This window comes from Gavialis gangeticus, unplaced genomic scaffold, assembly GCF_001723915.1.
Source record: "Gavialis gangeticus isolate Ggan-Ray unplaced genomic scaffold, GavGan_comp1, whole genome shotgun sequence".
NCBI lineage: Eukaryota > Metazoa > Chordata > Crocodylia > Gavialidae > Gavialis > Gavialis gangeticus.
The window spans coordinates 49,137,062-49,155,843 of record NW_017729034.1 but is presented as its reverse complement, the minus strand read 5'-3'; the positions used below and the strand labels follow the sequence as shown (position 1 = coordinate 49,155,843).

Sequence of the window (18,782 nt, the reverse complement as noted above, 5' to 3'; positions counted from 1 at the left end):
CTTTAAAAAAGAGAATGTGGGAATCAATGAAGGGGATTTGCAGGAAAAATATATTAACATTAATTTATTATGCCACATTAGTATCTAAATTATTACTTATTATCTCTTTACTGATTCTGTGGATTTAAGCTATCCTGAGAGAGAGGATCTCACCTTCTTTGGATTTTTTTTTATCCATAGCTGTTAAGATTGTTTAAATAATTGGTACATTTTTTGAGAAATAAAATTCTGTGTATCTATTTGGTCAATCAGTTATCTGCTATATATATATTGGACACCTTTGCTTATTGCTATTTCACTTCTTGTCCTCACCCTTCTTTAAGGTCACAGGATCCCAACGCAGCAAGGTAAAAATAAATGTGTGTGTATTTGTCTGGGTCTAATTTTATGCATTTTAGACCCAACATCTTGGATAATCTTATCTAAAGGGTCTTGAAAATGTTTTGCACCGTTTTCAGCTCCAGCCTGACTTATCTTCACAAAATCTCTCATCTGAATAAAGTCTTCTTTAAACTCCAAGTTTAATTGTTCAAAATATGTCATACTATGTTTTGTTTTTCCTTCCTAGGAAAAATGCAGTAAACTTTGAATATTGTAAATCAACTTAATTTCTTATCAGTGGTACTTATTTAACAATGATTGGTGACTTCATCCCTGGATGTGTCAGTTTATCCAATTTTCAGATACCAGACAATTTATTTATGTAGTTGAAATGTTTCTTTCATGGAGTTGAAGGAAATACAGACATATTTTTCCTTCTTCAATGTACTGCAACTTTGCCACACTTTTAGCTAAGGTACCTGATTCTGTTTCAGCCCACAAAGTCATTGCCAGTGTTTAACCCAGCATAATATCAAGGGTTTGTCAATTTTTGTATGATTTCAAATCCTACAAACTAGATTTTCATTCTTTCCAAACTTCTTCACTAAATGGAATCTAAATCTAGAATTGTAGACTAAGTGATATTGGTGAATTGATTAAAAATAGTTTTATCAACTTTGGTGAAAATGGTTTGTCATAATCTTAAGCCTTAATTATGGGGGCACTGCGTGTCTTGATTAAGGTTTCATTTTAACACAGGTGTAAATTAGGGCATTTGTTTCAGTTTTTCTCTAACAGTTTGCGGCCAGTTGGTGTGAAATTTCAGTTTTTGGCCTGTTGAGTTTCTTATATGGTCTTTGGTTTGCCATCATGTATTTTTAAAGAAAGTCTTTGAATTTGAGCTCCAGCTCAAGATTTTCTTAAAGGTTTTGAATTTCTTGTTAACTGATATCTCTTAAGAACATTATCTAGCTATGCAAAACTTGCTGAAAAATAGACCTTTTATATAAGAGGTAGTTTGGGTTTAGGGGTTTTTTTTAAGACTGGTGTTCTTATGACAGGTGCAAGCATGTGGTGTGCATGCAGCCAGGATTGATGTACACTGGGCTCACACAAACATGCTTGGTTGATTGTGGCTGGGCATGCACAACTGTCATTGTTCACTGGGCTCCAGGCAGCCTACGCATGAACATGCGCACAGGTCCAACCACATATCCTGGCATGGGATACATTTGTTTCTGTTAGATTTTATCTGGAAAAGGTATTTATGAAGCTGCTGATAGATAAAATATGCTCTGTGATAAGCTGAAATACCACCAGAGCATTATAAAAGTTTATGAAAAGGGACCTACCTAAATCATGGTGAAACAGTGGGTTTTTTGCAGCCTGCCTGGTGTGCCCAGATCTAATTTCACAGGCATATTGCTGCAGCCCTGAGCCTCGCCAATTTGTAGAGGGGCCTTTCACTGCTGATTGGTGGAGAGTGCATTCATTCAATCTACATCACTACTGCTCTGTTTGCCTGATCCCTCACCACTGATTGGCAGAGGGCACCTTCACTCAGTCTATCTAACAACTGCTTTTTTTTTTTTTGGCTGATTTTGTGGAAAATTGTGGCCAATGCCAGATATCCTAGTAATCACAAACAATGTTGTTTTTTACTCTTTCTGTGAAATCTGTGAAACTGTGATTTAGGTAGGTCCCTACCTATGCAATTATAGATGAAAACAGTGTTTAGAAGCAGTTAACATTCCTATATATGCATATCAAATCCACAAAAACAGGACAAAACTTTAAATGTACTATCAGCATATAATCTATACGCCTTCATATATGATCCCACACCTTTCACATGGTACAAAACATTTGCTCTGGTCTACATCTTCTGTCAGTACAGGATTTCCTACCCTGCTAGCAGAAGTCTGTAGGTATATCAGAAGTGACACTGCTTTACTTCTTGGCAGGAAAAAAAATCAGGATTAAAAGGGCAGATGAGAATTTCAATATTTAATGTAGTTTACGTATTTTTTCTGGGTGTTTGAAAAAAGAAAGAAAGAAAAAAGAGTAATAGCCAAATGGGTAAGGAGTTACAATTCCAGTGCTCTACATTAGTCATCACTAAACGTATGGTATTCATTTTGTTATGTGTCATCTGCAGTTAGAATTATAGGAGTCTTTTAAAGGCGTTGAATTCCAGTAATAAAAGATCAGTAGGGGTTCTCCAACTCATGTCTCATGTAATTTTCTCTGTTTGTGGCATGAATGATGTTTTTAGAGAGTTCTGTTTGGGTGTGTCAGAATATCACCCTACTCAAATAAAGCAGTTTAATCTGGGGACAGCTGGAAAGAAGAGGTTAAATGATCAAATGATTTCTTCTTTGGGTCTAAAAGATGTGCATGTCACCCAGTCTCTGGCTATGAGTAGAAAAAAATACTTGATTTCTTTAAAATTAGAAACTAATAATTAAATTCATAGCATAGGATCCACGTTGCTAGAAATCATCCAAAACAATGTCCTGTGGTAACTAAATAAAGAGAGTGACCATACACTGTGTCCTTCAGACACGTTTCTCTTAAGAATAATGAGAAGAGCAGGTTCCAGGTTCAAGTAATCTCAGATAATTGTGTTGTTTCTTGGAGAAGAATTGAAAAGTCAAACTAGTCTTTAAAGGTATTTTTTCATTGGCCTTCACCAGTCATCAGGAATGTAGAACGAGCTCTAAAATTCTCTCTCCAGAACTTCCAGGTCTTCTTTGGAAAAGACCAGTTGAAAGTCAGCTTTAGAGGATATCTTAACAGAATAAGTTATTAGGGTGTTCCTTCAGTTTTGGGGCTGTTCTTACTTAAGGGCAGGGGGACATATTACAAACTTGGATTAACACAGAATCTGAGAGGAAAAAAAGGATTCCCATTCCTAACATGGAACCACCCTCTTTTTATGGAAGCAAAGTAAAACAACAAACCAAAAACAAATTGCCCCCCGACAAATCCTAAAGAGATCCATGTTTAAATGAATAGTAGTTACGATGACATTTCCAAAGCGACCCCTGAAACTTAACCTGGATCTATTCAACCATAAAGCATGTATATTTGCATTCACAGACTGGGTGTTTATATACATAGTTACCCAGCTTGCATACACAAAGATTGTTCTCTTACATTCTTACAGATGACAGTATTGTGACTGTTTGGCCTTTAGTTAGAAAGTTAAAGATATTTAGCTCTGTATTAGAGCAGTATTACAGAACAACACTTGATTGGCTCCTCTGAAGCATGCATTACTTATTTCTTTTTTTAAGGAGCAGAATAAAGAGCAGCTTTTTGACAAACTTAACATTCAAATGATCTGCTTCAGATAGCTAGTTAATAGCAGATATGTGATGTGTATATGTATATATGTGGCCAAGAAGGCAAAATGGTATACATTTGCATGTTTATAGAGTTATGAAAAACTGAGAACTGAAAGCCAGTTTGTTTTTCAGCTGTGACACAAGGCTCCCATATACTTCCTTGAGAACTGAGCATGTACTGCTGAGACAGAACTATTCTCCTTATTGCTTATCTAGAAGGTTGAAGGATGGATTGTCCCGAAACGTGCTTGTGTGGCATGTTTAGAAATATTCTGTCAAATCTATAAATTTATTCTATGTAATACTTGTTTATTGTATCAAAATGATCCACAAATTGAATTTGTTTCTATGGCTGCACGAAATGGCACTGTTCTGTTTCACCTTGTGTTTTGATGGTTCAAGAGAACAGCATTTGACCTCAAATTTCATTTTGAGTCAAAACTGCTGTTCCACTCCATTCCATCGAAACAGAAAGGCTGTTTTGACACTGTTTAAAGCTTTGCTAGATCATGCCGGGGTCAGGAAGCAGCCCAGCTGGGCTGTTTCCTGGTGTCCCATGCTAAATTGCACCGGGGTGGGAGGCAGCCCAGCTAAGCTGCTTCCCACCCTGGCATGATCTAGCTCCAGGCACTGGGCAGCAACTCAGCTGGGATGCCTTCCACCCCCAGTGTGATTTAGCACAAGGGAGAGGAAAGCAGCCCAGCTGGGCTGCTTCCCGCCCCCAGCGCAATCTCGCACAAGGCACCAGGAAGCCCCTGGCGTAATCTAGCATGGGGTACTGGGAAGCAGCCCAGCTGGGCTGCCTCCCGCCCCTGGCACTATCTAGCAAGGGGGTTGGGAAGTCAGCCCAGCTGGACTGACTTCCCATCCCCAACCTATGGTTGAAATGTTTCAGCCAGCCTCATTTTGTTTTGAGGCTATTTTGACGGTCTTTGTTTCATTCTGATTTTGCTGTTTCTACCTCAAAATAGGTCAAGACAGTGTCAGAATGAAATGGCCAGTGAAATTTCGCACAGCCCTATTTATTTTCCTGACAAAAGCTTTACCTTTAGCAGTTAAAGGATACAAAATGCTTACTGTTTTATCCTCGTATTTCTATTTTATTCAAATCACTTTGGTTCAGTAATTTGTTCAATTGTTTCTTGCAAATTCTGGATACAGCTCAGCACAACAGTGTGTTCCTATGAGAAACAGTATCAAGGTACATGAGGCCTTTGTTCTGATAGCACAGATATGACAAATTTCAAACAATATATTTGCCTGCTTTTTATTATGCTTTGATTATCAGTGAAGTACTAAATATTTAAATCATTGACTGTTTAATTTTGGCATAAGAATGGGCAACTATTGATATTAATGGGACAGTTTATATTTCAGAGCTATGGTTTCATGCTTCCTTCATATACAAACACTCACTGCTGCATTGGTAATGAACCAGTTCAATTCTGAAGGCTTTTTTCACAATCATAATAGCTCGAAGCTATTTTTATAAAGTAAAAATTACTACTCTGGAAAACAGTTAAGAGGTTTGTTCAAAGTGAGCTGTCAGAGGGTCCAGTTAGTGTCCATAGTGCACCCCTTAGGGCTAGTATTCGCACAGAAACACTTTTGGCATCTTTAAGGCAACCCCACCCTCACCATCTGCTATACTGTACTGCCTGGGATGCAGTCTTTTTCTCCCAACTATTTCTAAGTGGCTTGTTGGTAACAACTGGGGAAGTACTTAACCCTCCCCCCATTTCTTTTTTGGACTGTTGCTGTATAGGGGTTATTTCTCCTATTATGGCCATAGTTTCTGAAATTCTCACATTTGGATCCGTATATCATATAGTGTCTCCATACAAGTCAAGGGGATATGTGCTGAAAATGTTTAGCCCAGTGTAGTCCCAACTGGCATCAAGTGTGGAGCTCGCAGAATGCAAACCTTATTAGTTATTATACCTGCTTTGATTTGTCCTTATCTGCCAAATGGGGCTTCAGTAATAAAGCACTTAAATGTGTGCTCTTTTTTAAAAATTTTTGCTAGATAGATTGGAGTAAATAATTTGCATAAGTGCTTTGTTAACTTGAAGCCTGAGAGTTTACATACAGACCCCACCTGAAAAACATTATCTTTTGAAGGAAGGGTATCCAGTAGTAAGGTTAAAGGCACTTTTATATTCCACTGGATATGGAAAAAGGGAAAATATAAAAGTACACAGCCACATGATCATCTGTTTGTGAGAAGGTGGCATTACCATCATGGAGCAAATAAAGTCTTCAGACTCTATAGGTTGACGCTCATCAAAATCTTGGGGCTTAACTTTATTAACAGAAAAATCACAACAATATCACAACAATTTCCATCTGAAGACTCTGAACCCAGATTTAGCTGTCCCTAGCATCTGACCCACAGTATAGAACCCAGTTGCTCAGTGAGAACAGTTGATATTCCCTTGAGGAAAATATAAAACATCAACTTTTTAACTTGTTCCAAACATTTTCTATTTAGGAGAAAATTATATTCAGTGAAAGAAATGTTGAAATCTTACCCTAAAATGTATATGTAAATCTTAGAGCCAAATCCTTAGAGCAATAGTGGGGCGACTTTATGCATACTACTGCTTTCTCTTCCATGCAGTAGCACCTCTGAGCTGTCTCCCATAAACTTAATATAGTAGGGGCATGGAATGGCCCTCTATGACTTTAGCCTGAATGAGACATAAGTGTTTCAACACTTTTTGCCTCTACCCTGCTATGAGCTCCCAATTCCTGTATGGTTTTGCTACCACAGAAGAACCAAGTTGTTCCCTGTTTCTAGTTGAACCCTGAACACTCACGGAGGAGAGGAAAAAATTGTCCTTCAGTGATACAAAGAAGTATGATATATAACCAAGTGATTTAGTTTGTAACTTCTTTATTGTTTTCTGGTTATTTGTAATGCAATAATTCCCAAATTATCATGTGAGCATATTGCTTCTCCCCAAGTTGTTTTTTTTAACTTTACCATGGAAGAAAAAGATTATGCTAACCATTTCTTATCCATTCAGATTGGAATCTGCTAAATTGGTCCTCAGCTTGAGGTAAATTAGTTTAAGTATGTTTAATTACTTAATTAACAAAGTATCAAAAACATAATTTCCAACTTTTTCAAAGATATCTTCATTCCTTTCAAGTCTAAACAAAGACGATTAATTTAGAATAATATGTCATACTATATAGCAAGTTCTTTGGGGAAACTGATCTTTTCAACATTTTAGGAAAAAATTGGAAACTGTGAAGATGTCTTTTAGAAATATTTGTTAGAGTGTTTTTCTGTTTAGAAAATGCTTGAAATAAAATCCATCAATCTAAGAATAAGTATTTTCATGAAATTTATTATATCAACAATACAAATATATGGAAGCAGGCAACATGAAACAAAACAACATGAACTCAAATTGATGGAGATGAAGTTAACAACTGCAGGGCAACGTTAATATCAAGATAAAAGTAATAAAGATGCAACAAGCCTACAGTGAGACATGACAAGAAGAAAAAAAAGATAGAATTAGATATATGGTGACAGACTTAACTCAATATGCCTTTGTTCCTGTGCAGTTTTAGCATGGCTTTAATGCTTTGGGAATATAGAACGGTATTTTCTTTGATTCTAAGTCTTTTCTATTAGATATCTATACTTACCCCATCTATTCATAATATAGATGAAGAAACATGCAGCATTAAGGGGTTTTTTTCAGTGCAATTATTTAAAAAGGTAGGGAATGGAGAAGCTGAGATTGATTTATATAATTGTAACTGCTTCCTCTGAATTCCTATGCTAGGAAAAGGAAGACTTTTTCCCCCTTTCCAATTTTTCTTTTTCCCAAATACCCTTGGAGTCAGTTGTGGTCTTTTCTTTTTTCCCATAGCTATTTGTAACTAGTACAGATTAGGTTCCACAAAAGCAATCAAGGTACAACAGATAAAAGTATTTACTGTAGCTAAAATACTTTGATTAGCCACATCTTATTTCATCATCATTACTTGTTCAGTGTCAGAAATGTGCTAAAAAGAGTATAGGCATGCTTCCTTAGACATGCTTATGACTTAAAGGCTTTCTTCTCAGTTTTAGTAACTTAGCATTTTTTTCCTGTACAAATATACCTCTGTCATTTCCAGCCACACACATGCATATGCTTATTCATGATATTTGCACTGTTAACAGTTTATGGGTGTATTGTGCCTAATATCTCACCCCATTTCCATTCTGTATATTGCATCATACTAGATGAAGAATGTTGTATGCCAGTACATGTTAATATGCTAGCTAATTTGCTCTATACAGTAAAATCCCTGTTATCTGGCATGCTACAAGCCAGAATACTCCATTAACTGGAATTTCTGGCTGGGACAGGAAAAGGTGAGTGGAAAGTTTGCATGCAGTAGCTGCTGCTGCCACCCACCACCCTGTGCTGCTTCAGATAACCGGAATTTTGACCTAACCAGCACCCAGTATTCCCCACTCATGCCAGATAACAGCGCTTTTACTATAATAAACTATTTGTAATTGCTAATTTTTAATGATTCTCATTTTGCAACCCAGCGAAACAGTATTATCAGCACTGCTAAGTATAATCAGAGAAAGCTTTGCAAGCAAAAGAGGAAGTCTTGCTTTTTATATTACTAGAAATACTTTTCTTATGAACTTTTTCAAGATAAATTAGTTATACTTTAATGATACGTGTCTGTATCTGAAAACCTGATAGCAGACATCAAATTATGCTTTTTAATCTGTTCTTTAAAAAAAATCCTCTTGCTTTATGATATTCTGTATTGCGCTATCAGGACTCCAGTCTAGAAAAGATGCATCAACTCAGCAAGATGTCACTACTCAGTAATGTACTTTTAACTAGGTAAAACCTGGATATGGTAGAATTAAGATGTTAACTGAAACAGAATTATGATTATGAGACTACAGTGGCCAAATTTTTTTTTTCAAGTAGAATAGAAAAGGTTATTTTATAAAATAAATTTCCTCCCCAGAACAGTTCTATGCCTAATTTGTATGCCTTGGTTCATTTCCTTTCCCAGTGTACTTTTCTTTAGAGCTGATGTATATCTAGATGGCTGTTTTGGGAATAGAAATCACCGCACTCTACAGAACAAACTATCTTAAAGTAAATGTAAACAATTACCCACAGATTTTGCATTAGGGACCTGCAGGTTTATGTATGCAAAGCATTCAGTGACATATATTGTGTAGGGGCATGTAGTACCATTTGTTCTCTACATTTATGTCTAGTATACAATGTGGGAGAGAGAAGCAGAGCTCCTTTAGTGCTGCAGCACAGGGAATAAAGTAGAACCTAGATAATTTGAGGATAGATTAAAGGAGAAATGATCATTTCAGAATAGGTTTGAAGTTAATGTCACTGTTTTCTCTGATTCTGTTTACCTTCTCTTGGATTAGGTACAGATATTGATTCCACCTCTGGCTTTTGGAATCTAAGTTACATGGTTTTCTGTCAGTGGCATCGTTTAGATTGGTAGCGAACAGAACACTTTTGCCCTTTGGCAGAGGGTGTGTGCAAATCTTAGCCAGTCTTCTGCCATTTTTGAAGCAATCTGTGCGCCAGACTTGTGTTCTATTACAGGTATAGGCCAGTTTCCAATCACTTATATTGGTAAAAGTTTAACGTCTGTACCTGGCCACAGTTTAGTCTCTATAAACTTCCATCTCATTATTTGGTCTTTCAAATTATGGTCATAATTTCTTCTAAAAATAAAATAGAACATTTTGTTTGTTTGTTTTTGTGTGTTTGTAGAAGATTTTTGCCTAGCTCCTGCTCTTATAAAAACATCCATGGTAGGTCTTCTCTGGGTATTTGGCCCATGCCCTCTGACTCTAAGAGCATGAACCTTCACTTCTTGAGCTACAGGTTTAAGCTAAATGGCAGGAGCAGACTCCAACCTGTCAATGGTATAGCAGCTAGAGGTGCTGCTAGAGAAAATAAACAAGAACCATGTTTTGTAAGTGTGGATTATATCACAAGATAAGACAATTCAGAACTCCACTCTTCTCGGGTCTCAGATTTTTTTGCCAAAAATTATTTCATCATCAAATATTCTCTACAGTCATTTCCAAGCAACTCTTTTCATAAAGACTTTACCTGGCAGCCAGCGAACTGTGGAAGAATAAATTGTACATAAGTTATGCATAAATACATCTTTTATATCTTTTGTTGAAATCATCCAGTTACCCTATTTTTGAAAATGTGTCTCATTCATCTCAAGAAAATAAGACTGTAAATCTTATAGAATCCACACATTGCTGGAAACAACACAACATCTATTATGTTCTTTCCTCACCCCTGCAAACTTCTATTGAATAATAAGCAAAAAAGAGAATTTGTGAATTTCATTATTCTGTTTCCAGTGATGATGACTTGAAAGAAAACTACTGAAAATGAAATTGTTGATCAAGTTTTGTATTGTATTCTTCAGTTGGTTGTAAATTTCAGTCATGTATGTGATCCAAGGAAAAGCATATTGAAAATAATATTATCTGAAAACAGAATCCTTACCTTTTACTCTGTATGTACTGATTCCTTGACGATTAACTGGATGCTTGAGTAACAAACACTAAAATGACTGAAAGCACAAATAAGGGAGAAGGTAAAGCAAAAATCTTTTTTATAGTCAAGGTAGTTTCCTTTTCTTTCATAATTCAGTCAGGCAACCTAGGGCCTAGAACTTGTCCTTCTAGGCTAGGGGCAGAAATTCAAAAAGCCTGAGCCTGAATTGATTCAATCTTTGCAGGTTAGTCTAACCTAGCTAGGCTGAACTGGTTTGTAGCCAGACAGACATTCTCTCTGGACTGAGGAAATTCAGGCACATGCCTGCAGTGGCTTAGGCTAGAAGCTGGGGGGTGCTAGAGTAGCCCTCCCTTCCTTCCGTAGTGCTGAGCTGAGCGGAGTGTGGCCAGGCTGCAGCAGGATGCTCCAATAAGGGAAGTCTGCCTGCACCATCCCAGGCTTTTTCCTATTGGCTGCTCAAGGGGCGGGAGTGTTACCAGACCCAAGCCCCCTGCTAGCACTCTGAGGCAAGCAGGGTGTGCAGTGCATGCATTTGTTGATGGTATGGAGCTTTTCAACCTCCCTCCCTGCATCTTTATACTGTCTGCAGCAAATTGACAGGTGAACAAACCAGCAGGGTCTGATAACAGGGTTTATCACCTCATCAACAAAACAATAGCCTTTCTCCATTAGTTCAAACTCTTCTTAAACAGCTTACCAGCTGGCCTGTTAATTAACTCCAAAAACCATAAGCCATCACTATTATGTCTACCTGTCCCAGTGAAAATGGAGATGCTCACACACAGGCACCTCTTGGCATTAGCTAGTATACCACTGTGGGCCTGTGGGATACAGGAGGTGGGAGTGGAATTCCTCCTTGTCCAGCTAGCAGTGGGGGGAAGCCAGGCAGACCCTGCTGTACCTGCAGTCTCTGCCAGAGCTATACCGAGGGAGCAGAGGGGAGGGGCCAGCCCTACTGTGGAGCAGAGCTCTGCCCAGCCCAGAGAGTATGCCAAGATGCTGGGGAATTCTGGTTTATCTTAAACCAGCCAGGGGTCTGGACAGACATTGTTTGCACAAACCGTTTTGAGCCAAAACAATTAAGTCTGATACTACATTCAACTCTGGTTGATCTCAAACCAGTTTCAGCCATTTTCAAGCTGGTTTATGTGCACTGAACATCTGTTCTGTTACAGGTTTAAACCAGTTTTTGATCACTTAAACCGGTTTATATGTAATATGTGTCCCTAGCCCTAAAGACTGCCCTGCATTAAAAACTTATGCAATAATATCAGTTTTTGCTATAGACTAACTGCATCTGCCCCACCCTAATTTGGAAATATATGAGACTACTAAAATGAGTAAATAGAACAATACTCCATTCTTCCAGGATTGCTGTGACTATAATTACTTTCTTATGACACTGAAGCCACTGGCCACTGTGCAAAAGCCCAAACTCTTCATGCTATTTTCAAGTGTGTATATATTTCTATAGAAGAAAATTTGTTTGGGTTAAGCAAAATTAGGATTTTGGTTATCTCAACCTTTTGACAATTTCTGTTCCATAATGTAAAGAAGCAGCAAATGTATAATGCAAAAGTAACAGCATCAATCTTGGTTATACCCATAGCCAGAGAAAACATTTATAAACTCGCGAAGTTTAGGTGATTTTAAAAAATCTCTTTGTGCATAGGACACATGGGGATTTATAATAAAAATATCATCAACCTGTGCCAGCAATCCCTAACTAATGTTATTTTGATGTACTGCAATTATTTTTTTCTATGTATCAGTAAAAATTGTATATCTTGGATACTGCAACATGATAAGTGTTTGAAGATTAATTTTTAATGGAGACATTAATGCAGAACAGATTTAGCATCTAGTTTTGCCACATAGCAAACTAATTCCTCCTCTACTTGCGACTAACTTGAGAAAACATTGTTAAGTACAGATGCTAGTCCTAGAGCTGCAATGGTGGCAATATGTAGAAGGCTAAAAGGTGAAATAAGAGATGTGGAAGATGTTATCCAAGGACTGATCAACTGCTCGTTTTCTGCCCCATACGGTCACTGGTGATTTATCTAAATGGCATCATTTCACACAAACTCCTTGAAATAGCTTTCTCTCCAGCATGTCTTCAATTCTTTTAGTAGAGTTTCTTCCTACTTCTCTTTTGCTGTGCAATTCTTGGTATTATATCTACACATTTTCTTGATCTTCAAATGATTGAGTGGTGAGAAAGCTAATAAGCTTTCATTGTTGCACCATCAGTAAAAAATCCTTGATATTAAATCCAACATGGCTGATATAGGCAGGGGGCAAAAGTAAATAAATCTTGCAATGGAAGAGAAATAAAAGATTGTTGGGTCTAAAAACAAAGCAAAACAAAAATAGGGAAAATGTTTATCAGTTTTAAGTGACCTCTAAAGCAGATGAAAATATTTTATTGCAGTTTTACTGAAACTGTGTTGTAATGATTATTTGGTGATGTGTGTATGTGTGTGTGTGTATGTAGTTTTGTTTTGTTTTTCAATCCACAGGAAGAGGTTTAAACATGAAGGCAAAACTTTCAGATGTTAGCATGGCTACATATAAAGCAAAGCTGCCATATTTTTTTTCCTTTTTTGTGTCACCATTTAGATTTATCACATAATTTAAGGAAAAAACATAAAATTTAACCACAGGAGCTCTAATAGTGTGAAAAAAAAAACCCTGATGAATTTTGTTTCCGCAGCACGATATTATCAAAGATTTAAGAAACAAATTTGCCAGCCCCGGCGAGAACTCTCTGGTAACAGCATAAATGTCTGTGTTGGTTTGCTTTAATTTAAAGGTTACTTTTTCATTCATTTAAATTCATTTCTACTTTTCCCCTCTTCTTGATTATTTTTACTTTTCATATTCTGTATCTAGCAAGCCTTCATTTTTTAAACCTCTTCCATCTTCCAGTGTCTATTTTTTTGTACTTTGGATGGAAAGTTTATGGCAGCAAAGCTGTCACTCTGGCTACCTCTGCTGCAGCTGTTTCTGCTCTTAGGTCATACATGTTTTGGCCATTGTGTTTTTGGACATGATACTAAATGATTGTGTCATGTCCCATTGACTAAGCTTTTCTACCACATCATCCGATGGACTCGCTCTCATAGGGCTCTATGCAACTTCCATTTTGCAACTAATACTGCTTAGTCTTTCTCAATTCCCCAGCAAACTTCAGTTAACTTTGTGAAAGCCTCTAAAATGACCTGTGCCTTTATGTTTGCTTTTTATTTTCTCTTTATGTTTTCAGTGGTAGTTTGAATTATAGAGAACAAACGTCAGCCATCGCTCAAGCAGCCCCATGCAGTATTGTTTGTTGCCACCAGAGAATGCAATATATAAAGGCACAATATATTCTATTGAATATATTTTGGGGGAATGATGTGGGTTGGGAAAACCTATACTGTCTTATGAGTCAGATTCACACTCAAAATATACTACTGCCAATTAATTATACATTTTGGAAAAAAAAAATTCTCCAAGATCTGTTCTGTTATTTGGTGACAACTTGTAACTCAAGAGCCACGTGCTGAGCAGTATCAAGTAATAGTCACTATGTAGAAGATTATTAATTAATGTAATAATTAATGTAAGGTTTTACAAATTTACAAATTATTAATGTAATAATTAATGTAAGGTTTTACAAAACCATAGCATAAAAGTGACAGTTTAATGTATGCAGTACATATACTATGAATTATGGGCTTTGAACTAATCTAAATATTTACAACTGAGACAACTTGTTCCAGATAAACCAAGCACTAAAAGTATAGAAAGAAAAACACAGAGGGAAATATTGTTTAATGTGTTAAGTATTTGATCAGTACCATTTTTTGTGTTCAGTTGGTCTATGACGTTGCAATAGAGCCCATATACTAAGAGAGAACAAAAAATCGTTGGAGAGCTGATAGCCATTGATGTCCTTAATTTAAATGATTGGGATTTCTGTTCAGGAAAAGGAAATGGAAAAGCAAAAACTTCTGTACCAGCAAGCCAGACTGCATGATCGGGGTGCTGCGGAGATGGTACTTCAGACTATCAGTGCCAGCAAAGGTAAACTCCTGCCACTTAAATTATGATCTTTGGGGTTATCTTCTAAATAATCATATTTTTTGATAGGTAAACCAGTTGTTAATTTTTATGAAAAAGTTGTTTGTGTTTCTCTTCAAGTACACATCCAAATTTTGCATGCTTATTTGGAAGCTTATCCAGCAAATTTTGGCTGTGATTCCTCACAAGTTAACTTCTTAGTTTTTTCTGATCAAGACCTGGAATCCAAATATTGTGGAGGTAAAAGAAAGGTATTTGGTTGGTCATAGTTGTGTGTTGAGAGTATGCAATGCCAAGCGAGGCCCCCAAATTGAAGGGTTTTATGCATCTGTGCATTTGAAACAGGCTCTGACCTTTATGTTTTTTTTGGTTCTTTTTCAAATAAATTCACCCATCCCCACTTATTATCTGTTCTTCCATCCCCTTCCTCAGCAATGTTCTTTGCTAAAACACAGCTTTAGGCTTTGGTCAACTAGACACCGCCTTATACCTGTCATTCATCAATTCCATCTTCCTTTCTGCGCTCTGTTTCCAGAACAGTGTTCTTTAAACAAAGCTGTCCATTATAATTTTCTTTAGATGCTATAAATACTTCACCTTACTGTCGATCCCTAAGGAAGTGTCAAAGGTCTGTCCACAGATACATACAGTGAGAACACCTAATTAAGTTGACAGTCAACTTCAAATTGTGAGTCCAACCTCAGAACCAACTGTTTGAGGCTGTCATGATTGAAGAGTGATTTATGATTATTGAACACAGTTCGTCCTGTCTTTTGTCTTCTCTTCTCTTCTCTTTTTTTGTGCAGTTTGCACCTTTTGTTATTCTGTGTATCCCTACTGGGCAGTTTTACACATGCAAGCACCTTGGTGCCAGGTGCTTGGCGCTACATCATTTACAGTTATGTAAGTGGCAAAATATGCATCAGTGCTGAGAAAATGGCGGTGGCGTACTTTTGAGCTAAAACGAATAAAAGGTGTTTTAGTTCAAAAGTGCACTGCTGCCATTTTCTGTGGTGTGACTAAGTCTAAGTCATACACTAAGGATGGTGAAGAACAGATGCATCTATTTTACAAGGGAGACTATTTTAAATGGCTTGTTCCTGCATATTGTTATTCAAATCAATGCATTCTGTGCATGTCTTAAACCAGAATAAGTTAGTAGAATAAGTTTGTCTCCATTTAAATATGATCTGAAAAGTATTGGTTTCATATTTTTAAGGTGAGATGGGTCCAATGGTTGCAGCTACTCTAAAGCTTGGAATTGCCATCTTAAATGGAGGAAACTCTACAGTTCAGCAGGTATAGTGTTTGAGCATAAGCCATTCATTTGTTTATACTGCTTTATATAGGTTCTTTATTGTTCTCCTTGCCATGATTTCTGAATATCCTCCAGTAGTGCATTAAGCAATATGACTAATGTTTGTCAGGTGGTCTTTGTCCTCACACTTCTTCCTTAGGACTGAGGAGTATGAAGTGAAAGTCTCATTTTGGTACTCTAGGTAGAGTATATTTTGTTATTCTGTGTATTCCTTCTGTGTATTCCTAACAGCCAGGCTCTGTGGACCCTAGTGCAGCCTCCTTGTTGCCTGTGTTAAGCAGCTCTGGCTCTGTGTCAGGTGGTAGGATCCTCCCGGAGCAGGAGCTTCTCATGGTAGGTGATGGGGGGCAGAGGGGGGCTACAAGTGACTGTAATAGGGTCCACAGAGACACCCCCCATCCCTGTTTACCCCATCATCCCACAGCTTTTGTCTCTCCAGCTCTTCTCTCTCTCCATCCATCCAAGAGGAGAAGGAGAGGAAGCGGGGTGGGCAGTTAATGAGTGCTGCTGAAGCTGAATATCAGGAATTCCTACAAGTTCCTCTGACTCTGGTTCCAGCTGAGGATGGAGAAGCAAAGACACAATGTTCAGGAAAACTAGGGTTATAGCAGGCTCAGCTGCATCCCTTCCTGGTCTTCCAGTCCAAGCAATCCCCTCCTGTACTCTGTGGCTGGAAAGCACACTGGAAGTGCTCCAGGCAGGAGCTGGGCAGTTGAGGGAATGTGTTGTGTTTGTCTGCATCTCTAGTGCTACATTTTTCTAGTGCTTCAAGTGCTTCAGCAAAGCAATCCTAGTATTATGTCTGTCCAGGACCTCTTCCAGCCCCAGGTGCCACTTTCTGCTCCAATCACATTCTGTAGTGCTGCACTGAAAAATAGTTAACCTTTTTTGGAGTCAGTCCTCTTTAGACACTGGATTGACAAAAAATAACTGTTAACAATCTGAATCCTCAAAATGCCTATACATGCTTGAATTAATATTGGTTTAGTGTTGAATCGTTGCTTTAATAACCAGCTTCTGAATGTTGGTACTTCTGAAAATGATGCCACTGTTTTTTCAATCTGAGTGTGTGCTTTTGCAGTGTCTTTTCCTTTATAGCAGTTAGTATGTCTATTTTGTCTCTTTCTTACATCATCGTCATATCACCCCAACCCTTTGATCATAATATCAGAGATATTTTTAAAAAAATGAAATAACAACCTTTCCTCTCTTCCGTTCTGTATTTTAGGAAATTAACATGTTTGTGTATGTGCATAAAACTGTAAAGAGTAAACAAGAGAAACTATTTTACGTGCTAAATTTTGTATTTAGTTTTCTATATGCTGAGGTTAGTGTTGTTTTTATTTTCAGGAAAGTCTAAAATATGATGGCCTTCTTCAGAAGGGTTGGTGTATATTAAAAAAAAATCCATTCCACTTATGGTAGCAAGATATTTCTCAGTGAGCCTTTTTTATGTAATGCATATATGCCATCATCATTATTTTTCAGCTAGCATAATAAGCAATGTAGAAAGCAGATAACAAACATATTCAATGAGTATGTGGTTTATGTTTTCTGCAGAAAATGCTGGACTACCTTAAGGACAAAAAGGATGTGGGTTTCTTTCAGAGCCTTGCTGGTCTTATGCAGTCTTGCAGGTAAGACATTATCTATGTGTTTATTAATAGCATTGCTAGAGGATTTGTTGTAATGTTGGAAGAATTACCTGATGGAACATGAACAGTATGCGTGCCCCACACATGGGGGTTTTCTTTATATCCTCAGGTTTTCAACAATGTCTTACAGCAGTATCTGGAACTTTTAAAAAATAATTTAAAAAATCAAATCGAACTTTTCCCAGTAAAATACCCAGGGAAACAACAACTGTTGCAACAGGAGGTTAGGAAAAGTTTTTTTTGGAAACTTTGGAAGAATAATGGAAGCTGAAATGGCTAAAGAAAAGACAGAAAGAAGCATAATACATTGCCCTTTCTAATATTTTACTCCCATGTGAGAGAGCCCCACTCCGTGTCTATTTAGAAGCTGCTACTCTTGTGGCCTTCTGCTATTTATTCTTGGATTTCAGTGGCCCAATTCTGCCCCCTCCACTTCGTCATAATAAGTAAAAGCTTATGTTTGCAGGTGAAAGCAATCAGATCAGAACTATCTGCCTACTATTTTCTACTCAGGTTTGCAATCTAGGACTCTTGGATCTCTTAGCTGCTTCTAGATGTTTTGTGGAAGGAGCTCCTTGTACCTGAAATCTGATATGCTTTGTATATAATTTGATTTTAGGTGTGATAGCAGATATGCTTTGGATTTAATATGATTTTTAGGTGATGGTTGAGGTGGTGTTTCTTCTCGCATCTTTTTTTTACATTTATGATTGACTGATGCATTTATTGATGACCAGAGTTAGTAGTACCCAGTTTACTTGAATAAAAGATGAGGTCCCCCCCCCCACCCCTGCCACTGGCATGGGGAAAAAAGCCCCTCATCTTATAATGGTATACAAGGAAATCTCACTAAATACATAGTCTGTCATTATGTTGCTGCCAAATATAGCATATGCTCAGCAATGGAAACCAGCTATGAAGTTGAATACATGCAGCCAGCACTAAGTATGACTATAAAACACATGGTCCACATTGGGCAAACATGCTATTAGGCACCTACCACAAGAATCGATTAGTCTAGCCCATCTGAATAACAAAAATGGTAGTGCCCATTAAACACAGTTCCCCTCCACACCAATTTTTCCCAAGTCATGGTGAACCACCACACTGCATACAGGTCACTCAGAATCCCTCCACCGTGCCCTCTGATCCTGGGACATATGATTAGTGTGGCCCTCCCCTCCCAGAGGTAAAACTGGACAGGTTGCCCTGCACCTCCACTGCATATAATTTTTGGAGGATCCCAGGACTTGTGATAAGAACACCTGGTTCTAATTAGCACAAAGATCCTTTATTGGGGAAGCCGGGGATAATCTAGAGTATACTCACATACTGAACAGTGCTAAGCTGTGGGGTTACCATGGCTTGAAATGTTGTTGACTCTGGTGGGCTCCAGTCCAATGAAGCATGTGGTAAATCATGAGCCTTTGACTTTGGATTAATATCATGCATAATTTGTACTACATATAAGTAGGTACCAAAGCACTGCTCTAAAGCGTGTTTACCTGTGCTA

General features: G+C 37.6%; 1 protein-coding gene across 1 annotated transcript in view; it reads left to right on the top strand.

Annotated features, from left to right (window-relative positions):
* Positions 1 to 18,782, top strand: part of RYR2 (ryanodine receptor 2) — a 784,157-nt gene that overhangs the window by 604,840 nt on the left and 160,535 nt on the right. Inside the window, exons 80-83 of the mRNA XM_019526720.1 lie at positions 324 to 347; positions 14,200 to 14,299; positions 15,516 to 15,595; positions 17,175 to 17,251. Of these exons, the coding sequence (XP_019382265.1) occupies positions 324 to 347; positions 14,200 to 14,299; positions 15,516 to 15,595; positions 17,175 to 17,251 (281 nt within the window). The remainder of the gene's footprint in view (positions 1 to 323; positions 348 to 14,199; positions 14,300 to 15,515; positions 15,596 to 17,174; positions 17,252 to 18,782) is intronic.